The following is a 12,654-nucleotide window of genomic DNA, read 5'->3' on the forward strand; positions in this document are numbered from 1 at the left end:
TTGTATTTTAATATGTTCAGTAAGGAACGTACTAGGAAGCATGAAATCAAATTTATCGAAAGTAAATCGAATTTGCCCTGTATTTCACTGCTTAAAGGTTTAACGAACCATAAAAGTCACTTAAAGAGGGTAGGAAGGAATAGCGCATACGGATTATATTGCCTAATTCAGTACGATATCTCTTTTGGAATTTGAATTTAATTTGAACTCATCAATGTCAAAAATTTATCCCGCAAACTTTCTTATCAAAGTAAATATTAAATTTAATTAATGTTTAATAACTAATACTTATATGGTACATTCTTTCCCAAGAAATTTTATAAAGAAAACCGCCAAATATTTATTTAACAATAAGCATTGAATACACAATTTTATTTAATTAATTTATAAATTATATTTAAAGAAATTTATATTTTTAAAGATATTGTATTATAAGTATGTCGATCTGATTATAAAAATAAGGTACGTCAAATAAATTATTTAAATAATCATATATACAATACATATATGTATATGTATATATAATTTTCAATGTTGAGAAAGTCTGAAAAAAATCTGACGAATAAATCCAATTTATTTCATCTATTTGATGCTCGCTATTGGAAAGGCGATCGCTTTAAAGGGCGTCGATTTTTCGCTCCCTTTTCACACACGAAAGTAGCTTTTTCGACAGGGTCACAGGTGCTGGTCAGATTACAGGCGTTTTCGTAAATTACCGTATTATAAATTACAATCGAATGCACGCAAATTGGATTTTCAGTTCAATGATGAAGTCATTTACTATACGGTCGAAATGGACAATGTGTTGAATTACAAGGAGAAATATATTTTCAATAAATAATAGTAAACAAAATATATACGCAAAACAGAAAATTTATTGCAAATTAGTTATGCAACCAAAAATAAAGTGAATCTTCTCTTCAATATGAAGTACAGAAAATTACAGAAAATACGAAATTTATAAGAATTGTATTGTTACAATAATATGTCTGATGAAACACTCGGTAATCTATAACATTTATATCAACAAAAACATTAATATAACACTACCATTTAATAATATTTATACAGTATCATTTTATAGCATATAACACAGTAACATGTTGTACTAACTTTTGCTTTTCGTATTTCGCAAAATTACGAAAGCGCTGATAGACGGATTCAACGGTGGATTGGACAGTCGTGCACAATGAATATAACCGGCCCTTTCGCGCGTTAATCTGCGATTGTCGCTTATATCTACGCTGCTGCGCGTTCGAAATTAATCGTACGAATTGCGTTTGTAGCGAATTCGTAGTACTAATTACGGTTTGTCAGCACACGTGTCACTTCCACCGATGTAAAATTGCGTTTTCGCCGCGCGACACACATAAAGTTTTAATAATACTCTCAAACATCGTGCAAAATTGCAAATTTCAAAGACGAGTATAAAAAATAACGGATGCTTTAAAATCCCTAAATAATTATGAATAACTAAAAATTAAAAATGATATTTATTTAAAAACGAATAAAAAAACTTGAGAAGAGAACATTTATTACAAAAATAAATATATTATATCATTTATATGATACATTTATTATTTTTATATTTTATTACTTATTTTATATTTTATATTTTGTATTTTTACTTTATATTATATTTTATTTTATTAATTTTATTATTAATTTTTTTATTATTCATTATTTTTATATCTTATTTTATTTTTATATGATATATTTATTATCTTTTAGTCATTTATTTATTATTTTCTTTTTAATCTGTGATGCGAGGATATACTAATAACGAATAAAATGTTGCTCAAACGTCAAATTGACGGAGGATTTTACTATGAGTAACGCCGTATTCCGATTATAGTTGATCTTGTTGAACGAATTTAGCATTCATTTGCGTATGTCACTGCGACGTGAACGCACGGATGCGTCTGCAGCCGACCAGCCGATTGCATTTCGAGCGACTATGCCCATACGAAAGGGGGAGGACGGAAATTCAAGCGATTGCGGTAGCGACGTGCAAACTTTGTCCCCTGGGTGAAATCCCGCCGCGAGATTGCAAATTTTTTTGCAAAACAGGCGTTGCGCAGAATTGATTGCAGTTAACGATAGCCTTCCCCATATTTCTGCTAGTTAAGCTCGCGAGCGCGAATGTTGAACGGATTAGAAAGATCTCAGCGATCTTTGAGAACTCATAAATAATAATTTCGAGATCATGCTAAATATATACGCACATATATACACACAAGTACACAAGCAATTATTAGATATTATTATAGATATAACATAGATATTATTATTAGTGTCATATTACGATTTTTATAAGATATGTTTTGTATTCTTTTGGTTAAAAATATAATATAAATTAATAATATATTAAAAATATGTTAGATTTTCTGTTAAATTTTAAAATGTGCACACAGCAATACTTTTAAGAATTTATTAAAGATAAAGGGATAATTTTAAAAAATATGTGTATATGAATTATAATAATTTTAATAATACATTTTGCATTCTTCAGTTTGGAAACAAAAAGTGGTCCAATATGTATTTTTTGACGTATCTATTTATATAAATATGTGAGTTATTGTATTTATTATATTAATCTGAGAATATCTTTCATAGTTTATTCTCAAATTATGATCAAATTCACACTTTATATTTATCTAAATTACTTTTACTTGTGCATGCACAAATTATTTGTATATGTGTATATATATGTGTGCGTATTTTCGATACATTTGTCGGAAACTCTCTTTCTCTTAAAATGCTACAAACAACGTTATCATAGGCATTAATATAATATTGTCATATTTTGAAAGTATAAACTAAAAGATATATCTTTGCGAAATATTTAGTAAGTTGTCATATATATTTTGTGAATTTTATTTCTCCGCAATATTTCCTCAATATCGAAGCCATGGGGTAGATATGTCAGATAAGAATTTCAGCTGTAAATCAGAATGAGTTATCAGAATAAGTGGCAGAATCAGCAGCATGGAAGAACGAGTTTTGACATTGGGAGTGAGAATGAGAAAGAAATAAAGAAAAAAAAAGAGAGAAAGACAGAGAGACAGAGAGAAACAGAAAGAGAAGGAATAGAGAAAAGGGTCGGAAAAGCAGAAAGGAAATTCAAAAGAATATGTGAACCGGAAAAAACTTGTTCTCGTCTTTTTATTGTACTTTTCGTTCTTGAATTTGTAAAAGAGTATTTTTGGACATAAAAATTATTCATCATTAAATGATACAAATTGATCTGGCTAGCATAATCTTATTTTCGAAATATTTTATTTGAAGAGATTTGTTAAATCTTGTAATTAATTTTTAAATCTTTTCAATTATTTTAATTTTATAGAATATATTATATATGTTTCTTTATTTTGTTTTTTCTAATATTCTCCATGTAAATGTATGCGTGTATGTGTACTTTGATTTATTTAATTCTATAATAAATAACTAGAAATAGAATTTTGCTATCAAATAAAATTGTGAAAATGAAAATTGTAACATTAAATAATACCGCGATTTTGCTCGGAAAGGTAAAGGTGCGTTAATTGCATCAGGAGAAAAGTTAAATCGCGGCGTGTAACTAAAAATTTTTTCCGTGATAAAAGAACTATGAAATTGTTACGTGTTTAGGACGAATTTTGCGGGTGCATTTTTGTTGCGCGACTTTGAAATATAAAATTGCACCAATAGCTGTTGTTTCTTTCGTACGCGACGTTTTTATAAAACTGAAAATTATTTGCCTCTCTGAGTTGGAAACTCCGTTGTAAAAATGTATAAAATGTATAATTACTGACTAATATAATACATACAAAATAGCGCGCGAAAAAATAGCTTGTTTATTTATTAATATCAACATAAAATCAGGAGTTTTTATTAATAATATTAATGTTTTTCTAAAAAGTATATATATATATATATATTACCTAATATCTTTTATTTTACCTATCTTTTATTAATGATTTATTTTATTATATTTTATTAAGATGAATAACAGATAACACGCTTATTAATATTATTTATTAATGTATATAAAAAATAAATAAATAAAATATTTCTCGTAATATTTGTAATATTTATCTATAAAAACTTTAATAATCAAATAATTTCTGGACAAAAACACATAACAATGTTTTAAATAAAATAAAAATAATGATATTATATATATAAATAACTATAATACAATTATACCATATACAAAAAAATATATAGTACACAAGGCAAAATATTTCAATAAGAAAAATGAATAATTCTTATTCTAAAAAACATATATTGTGCAAATTTCGCGCTATTCTTTTCAGAAATGATCCAAGTGGTGTCATTGCTCTCGATTCGTCTGCTTCTTTTTTTGCGGTTCCTTCCCTACCATCAGAATTTGCGAATTATGATCTATTTCTGTCTCTGTCTAATGTTAGATCACGAATGTACTCTCGACCGCTGCACCATGGTGCATTATACCTGCGACGATGTGTATCAGCGGATAGTCGCGCGCGCGATCGCTCGGTTACATCGATTTACAATAATTAATTGTGTAAACAGTGATATAAAGAGAAATCGACTCATGAAAAAAATCAACCACCTAATCAGCCAAATATCTAAAAAATATCACCAAAAAATATCGATATGTCTCGTCCTGTGTTAACGTGTGTGTGTATGACGTCAAAATTCGAGCGAATGCGATTAGAAATATGTGTTTATTAGTGCTAATGTTCGATTAAAGAACAATTTTCGATATAATAAGTTCTGTCAAATAGTGTTAATAGTCTACAAAATTTTACATTTGAAGCTTAAGTGTATAATTATCGAAACATTAATTCTAATATTTTTGCGATACATTTCTTAGTGAACAGTTTGATTGATGATAGTTTGAAACGATGACACTTTAGCGCGAATTGTGTTGATATACAATTTTATTACAATATTATTCGTGGCGATATATATGCAACGTATTTGCACGATGATTCATTGAAAAATAAATTTTATATGTGAAATTATATACAAAAAAGCACAAAATTGGATATCATGCTGGTTTTTTGCGACGTGATTATCGAACTAAAGAATGAAAGACGAGAGAGGTGAGTCCATTTTTTTTACTTACGTGATATAAATATGATTTATAAGCATACGTTCTTTGTGTGCTGTTATTAATTTATTATTAAAAATACATATAACATTTTTTATTTCTTTTATTCTTTTATTAATATTCTTTTATCAATAAAATTATTTTATTAATAAATATTAATATTCTCTTATTATTAATAAAACTCCTATCAACATTGATAGAAGAATAGGTAACTTGCGTTTAACTTTGGATAATATAAGTGTGAAAGTCGACTGTTTCTTCCTTCTCTCTCTCTTTCTCCCTCTCCCTCTCTTTCTCACACTTCCGCAGGAAAAAACAGGTAGAAACGATAAAACATAAAGAGAGATTAACAGTGAGGCTGTGTAATATCCAATTAAAATCAGTAGACTATAATTTTGCAAACAGCAAGGCGAAAAATGATAATCCACATTCGCGTCGCGGTGATCATCTCCCGGTGATTAACGAACCGCTAACTGGTAATCACGCTAATCGCGAGAGCAGATCGCGATTATATATACGTGCACGGCTACTCGTCATAGATCATCACTCCTTGACGTTTTTTTATTTTTTGCCGACGAATGTATATATGCCAGTTTGATATTAGCCTGCGATATTATTCTCGCATCCAGACGACTATGATTCTTTATATACGCTCACTATCACACTGCATTTGGAATGAATTGCCATGTGGTAACATTAAATTCATGATTTAAAATTATACACAAAATGACTTCTTAAAGATACACAGGATGTATAAAACTTGATGATACACCGAGATGTTGATTCTATATAAGAAATATAAGTTGAAAATATTGGACATTTTTTCGTGCTTTTTTTTAGACAAACGACTTTAAAAATTAAAAAATTAAATTACATTTTTTTAAGCTTGAATGATCTATAATTAATCTTGTAGTATACATATTATTCATATTACAGAAGCATCTCGAAAGTGATATATATAAGTATATGCATAAAAGATATATTTTCTCTATTAGAAAATAAATAATAGAATAAAATTTATATATAATGTATAATATATAATATATAATATATAATTTATATTATATAATATATAATATATAATTTATATTATATAATATATAATATATAATAGATAACACAGATAATATATAATATATAATATACAATATATAATATATAATAGATAACACAGATAATATATAATATACAATATATAATATATAATATATATAAATTTTATTCTTTTAGATACATACATATATACAGAGAATACTATATACAGAATGTCCGATAATAATTGCATTCTCTCGTGTGCAAGTAGAGCGGGTTAAACTGAGCGAAAAATTTAACACTGTTTCGCGATCTTCGTAATAATTAAAGAGAAATTATTTTTAAAAAATCGGTCAATTTTCACGAATATATATCGCGCGGCGCGAAGAGACTGTTACACGGTTGTTAGGCACAATACATAATTAAACTTGATTTATTAATCCCAACGCTTCGTTGCGCGCCTAGTGACCGCGTAACATCGGGCTGTCTCTTCTCGCCGCTTATACTCGCGTGAATTGGCCGATTTTTTAAAAATTAATTTCTCTCTAATTATTACGAAGATCGCAAAACGGGTGGAGAGGACTTTCCTACTCAATTTAACTCGCAATTTAACTGTGCGTTACGGTCAGTGTGTTTTACTTAATGATGCGTTTAGCGTTAAACAGGCGCAATTCCGGATTCTATTGTGATATGAAGATCGCTTCATTACTAATCCATTCAGAATATGACAACAAATGCACATATACAGTGCCTCATTTACTGCTGCATCTTATTTAACAACACGGTTTTCTTTTGGCAAATTTGAATATTTTCTTTGTAAGAATTTAAGGGATTTAATATTTAAAATTACGAAAATTACTTAATATTTATTTATATATATATATGTATTAATACATGAGATATATGTATATATATATATATATATATATATATATATATATGTATATATATAATATTTCAACTTTATTATTTGCTTCTAATTTTTACATTGCATTACATTTTTAATGTAAAATAAAAGTGTGTAAATATATTTGAATATTTCCAAGAGAGACTCGAGAGAGTTTAACTTTCAGTTGTGTATGCATTGACATTTGTGTGTGTGACGTAACGCATCTGCATATGCATGCGCGCGCTTGCATGTGCAAATTTTAATTTGCATTCCTATCCATGAAAATCCGCAATCTCGCCACGTATTTACAAATGCACTACCGAGTGCAGTTGTTTCACATTTTTATTTTCAACGAGTATGAAATTATATATATAGGTACAACATTTTATTATTTTATATATAAAATATTTCTTTTCACATAAATAATTATTATAAATAATATATATGTAATATATATATAATATAATAATTATTATACCCTAAATATGTAATATAGAAAGGAGCAGAAATAAATATAATATGGATTTCATAAACACACAAGTTCTGTAATTAACTTATAATCGAGAAAGATATTGCGAAAACATCTTTTGACAGTTCTATATTTCATAACAATTTCTTTTTATGAAAAGTTATAATTAAATAAAAAATCAAAATACTATAACAATCAGACCCGAATGTGGGACAATTTTTTCCGATATTTGAGATATATTATATATTATATAATCATTTTATTATTTAATAAAAAATATCTTTACTCGACTATTTTCGTGGCATCCGACGATTTAGTTTGCGGCGAGATTTTAATCAGCCCAGGGGAACGAAACGGTACATCGAAAGGGGCAAAAAGTGTTTTCTTCGGGAGGGAGCTTTACGGTTGTCTACCACGCGCGTTCAACCATCGACAATGGCCCATGGGGTGGTTGAAATACGGCATCATTGTTGGAGCGTTATGAAGTGAAAAATGAAAGATAACGATTTTTTTCTCAAGTCCTATCTGTGTCCTTTGCGCAAAACCATTTTCAGTACTTGCTTACTTACTCTTCCTTTCATCTTAATATCCTCCTCCTTTTTTTTATTCAAGTCTCTCATAAAGACATACAAAAATGCCAAAGGAACAGTATTTACAATACAAAGAATATATACAGTTATAAAATGTCATCATCAATAATAATTTGTTACTTTTATTAATTTTTATTATCTTACTGTGATTATTTTTATTACTTTTTTATTTATTAGTTTTATTTTTTTATCATTACTCCTTTTATCATTCACACTCTGATTATTTACCTCCGGCAACGTTAATTGCACGAATATCACTTTCCAGTATTAAAAACACCCCCGGGTCTTGTTTCCGACCTGCGATGCGCGGGAGAATGTGAGTTATAAATTCGAGGGAGGAGACATTTTTCTCATATTAAAGTGACCTTCTCGCACGAGTGCGAAAAATCGTCGCAAGTCCTCGAGACGAACCCTTCGAGAGGGTGCGAAAGGATTATCGAATGCGAAGGAAGTGAAGCTAAAGTCGCATGAATCTTGCAAGAGAGAGAGAGAGGAAGCAAAGAAAAAAAAGGGGGGCGATTTAACAGCTCGATTTATGGTGATTGTATATCATGCCACGAATAATCCAAGTTGCGTTGCGCGAGATAAGTGTGTATACAGTCAGCATTTGCTGCTGCATTCCAGACTTTCTCAGGAGGATGAAAAGATAGCGGAGTCCGGATTACATGGCATAATACTCTCTGTAGTTGTATTTCTGCCAGACTGAAAATATTTTTCTACAGAATGTGCTAGAGAGATAGATGTGGCATATTTTACTTTATTCGGAATTATCGTAGAAGCCGTTAATAATGTTTCAACATTGTTAGATAAATAATTTTTATAGCGAGGTATATATTCATCATTTGTTTTTGTCTACATTATTATATTTTTTATTATATGATATATACATATATTATTTATTTCTATACTTATATCTTATATACATATACATTGAAATAAATTTAAAATAATAATGAAAGAGAGAGAGAGAGAGATAAGAAAACGTATATATATATATATATCTATCATATGTATACATACGTATATAATTACATAATATAATATAAATTCAAAGTAAAGAATATATATAATATGAATATAAGAGAATCATAAGATTATACATATTTTAATATTAAAAATAAAAAATTATATTGTTTCGTTTTCGGTGGCCTACTGTATATTAATAATTATAATTAACAAGATGAAAATTAAGCAGTAAAGTAAATTAATTAATAATTAAATAATACAAATATTGATAAATATAGTTATGTAAAGATATACACATATATATATGTATAAGTGTAGTAATATATAAGAAATAAAATTAATCTATTTATATGAATTACAATAAAACGAAATTGAAAGAGACAGATCAAGTGTCTCAAAAATTTTTTTAAATTATTCATAATTATTACAGTTATTTAAAAAATATTTAAAAAATTATTTGTATCTCTGTATGCACACATACATATACAAATCTCTTTTTACATACTTGTTTATGTATTATCTTTTTTATTTCTTTTTTTCTCTTTCTCTCTTTTTTATCATTCTTTTTTATTACATATTAAAAACGTTTATAAAATTTTTATTAATTTTGTAAAGAATTGTATTTTTTCTGCGTTGTGATTCGATAAAGATTTCACCGAAATTAATATCAGTTAGTAGTAGTCATAATAGTTTAATGGCCAACACGAACTCGTCGTCAGCTCTATTAGTATCATTTGAATGACTCGCCTCTTTGCAGTCTTACGGCTTGACGACGGCTTTCATTCGCGTCGCTCGTAACATTAATCGTCCATTCACTCCGTTCAATCTCTCTGTCTAAAAACCTACGTTTGCTCCGAGGAGACTTTTATCGTCCAAAGTAGATAATCTATATTTCGTGATTAAATTTGAGCTAAAGGTGTATAATTTCTCATTGTCAGTATTGAAAACAATTATGGAATAAAAGTTGTGTAATAAGAACATTTTTAAAATTAACTTTCTCTTTTAATTATTACAATAATTTAATAATTTAATTATTATATCATAATTTAATTATTATATTATCATATATTTATTTATATCGCAATATGCATATATATTCATAATATAAATAATTGCAATATATTTAATAGAGAATAATTTATACTTTAATTGATATTATTTTTAATATTGAACGTTACATTATATATATATATATATATATATATATATTTCTTTTTTAATGTACTATAATTTTGATGGTTAAAATTGTTATTGAATGATTGATTTTTCACAAAATATGAGATATATAAAATGCGAAGTATACATTTAATCAGATATTTTCGTGTCAAAAGTAATTATTTCGCGATAAGAAAGTTCCGGAGATTTGCATTTCGTCGAATCAAGGAGTGCGCTAATAAATTCTCTCTATCCTCTATCTAACAGTTTAGTTTTGTTCTCTTTTCGTTCTCTTGAAACGGTTCCACGTCGATTCGCATCTGCTGGTCAACAGATTCAAAGAGCCCACTCATGGAACTAATGAGCCCGCGAAGCAATTCCGTGGGGCGGATCTCTTACTACACGTTTCTATTAGTTTCTAGATGGTAGAAAGGAACAAAGAGAGGCTTTATAAAATCGTTAGAGCAGCTTATCTTGGGACAACTAATAAAGCAATTTCCGCAATAGTACGCGAGAAGTTAATCGCATCATCAGAACAATGACTAATCTATTAACCTTCCGATTACCTACTAAGAAGTTTCTTTTATAAACTCGTGTGCGAGAGAGAGAAGCTTCTTCTTTACAATCCATTTTTTTGAGATTATATTTTTTTTTTGACAATAGTTTGACAAGAAAGAATAAATTTCTTTCTAGTTTGTCTTTTTTATTATTTTTCTGCGTTAAAGTATTTAAAAAATATAATATATATATATTATTTTTGAATAAAATTGATATACTTGTGCAAGATTCAAAGAAAGTTATATGGAATTTTGAAAGAATCTTTATATCCTAATTTAAATTGCTTTCGATGATCAGAAGATTAAATGAAATAACTGCAATATATAAAGAATTCTAGATTACGATTAGTAAATGCAGATATGTATTGCGATTTATTATTTGAAGAATATTAATCGTACTTTAAGCAACACAACCAGTTTTACTTCTCTATTTACTCTCTGGAACTTAATGTTGATGTTAACTGAACAAAATTGCATCTCCTTCTTTGTTTTTGTCCAATGAGATACAGTCCAACGATGTTCATTAATAATAGTTCTTTTATGTACAATATACATATATATGTATTTCTTTTATGTACAATATATGTGTATTTGTAAATTTCTGTATGTGTGTATAATATTTATATAAGTGTGTTGGTCCAACATCATATGTACAGTGTTCCTCAATTACCAGTAAACAGAATGATTACTCATTCAAGTACCAAGTATCATAATAATCGTGTTACAACTGCAGACTCCTTTATTTAATGTTTAGTATAACTCCTAGGAAGAGAGTTCGTCTTTTGACTCTTTTAGTCAATGATTTCTGACAAATGAGCAAGAATAAATAAATAATTCTTTACTTTTCTAGTGTCTGTCAATACAATTATGAAATGAATCATACATTACACAAGAATTGAAATCAGTAAGCTTTTTTATAACAGAAAGATAACCGTAATCAAACAGCTCCCCCTCATATCTTGGACTTTGAGCTTTCTCTTTGTTGTTTTATGTATCTCCGAAATGAGGCGCTTATCATCTGATGATTCATGATCTAAATCCTCATACTTTATATTCTTCTTATACATTCTTAATTTTTCCAGAACAAATCTTTATTTTACCAATTTCTTTGGAAGTTCTGTGTTACAGCTGTAGAAAGTTCATAATAAGTATATATATTAAATGTATATAATTTATACTTTTTATTTAAATTCTTTATCTTCTTTTATTCCTTTAAGAAAGACTTAAATTAATACTAGAATTCTTCTAATGAATTATTCGAATTTTTATCGATGCTGCGCAAAGATTCTACTTCATGTTATGTAACATAAATGAAATAATAGAATATTATAATAAAATGTTTAAACGTGAGATTTATGATTACATTGATTACGTTGATTTTTTAAAGCATTATAGGACTTTCTAAAGCAATCACGAGGCGACTTATTTTAATCGTGACGAGAGAAATTTACGATTTACGATATATCCTCGAGCAGGACACGATTACCGTTTTCCCGTGCAACTAATAGACGCATGCGATACTCATAAAGCGTATACGGTAGGGAAAGGTATTTCCGTTATTACGATCTGCAAATTAATGTTCGTACCGTTTGCTCGTTACGTTTTCCGGGGAATATTCATCTGTCAAACTTGTTATACTGAAAAATCATGAAAACTCGAAAAACTTGTTTATTGAAATAGTTGCGTATATATTTGTATTATAATAAAATATGATATAATAAAAATAGAGACGTTAATATGTTATTTAAATTATTTATATTAAATTATTTTTGTATACTGTCTTTAGTAATTTGAAGGCTGTTTCTTTTAAATTCTTTGACAAAAAGTTATTATAAACTAATTTAGAAAAATTATTTAATATGTTGTTTAAACAAGAATATCGATGTGTCTTTTCCTCTCTTAATAAAATTTCAAGT

The 12,654-nt window shown here is 27.9% G+C and overlaps 1 protein-coding gene across 6 annotated transcripts in view; it reads left to right on the top strand.

The window, feature by feature from the left end:
* The window catches only part of Spri (Src homology 2 domain-containing protein sprint), a 256,568-nt gene that overhangs the window by 173,097 nt on the left and 70,817 nt on the right, over nt 1–12,654 (top strand). Inside the window, exon 1 of one of the 6 annotated variants that reach the window (XM_083038370.1) lies at nt 5,012–5,072. The exons of the other annotated variants lie outside the window; for them this stretch is intronic. Within the exon in view, the coding sequence (XP_082894496.1) occupies nt 5,020–5,072 (53 nt within the window). The 5' untranslated portion in view covers nt 5,012–5,019. Of the gene's footprint in view, nt 1–5,011; nt 5,073–12,654 lie in introns of those variants that run through there. 6 annotated transcript variants of the gene reach the window in all.

The sequence above is a fragment of the Prenolepis imparis genome, unplaced genomic scaffold (assembly GCF_030444845.1).
Source record: "Prenolepis imparis isolate NDT839.2.m4 unplaced genomic scaffold, iyPreImpa1.0 SCAF_1, whole genome shotgun sequence".
NCBI lineage: Eukaryota > Metazoa > Arthropoda > Insecta > Hymenoptera > Formicidae > Prenolepis > Prenolepis imparis.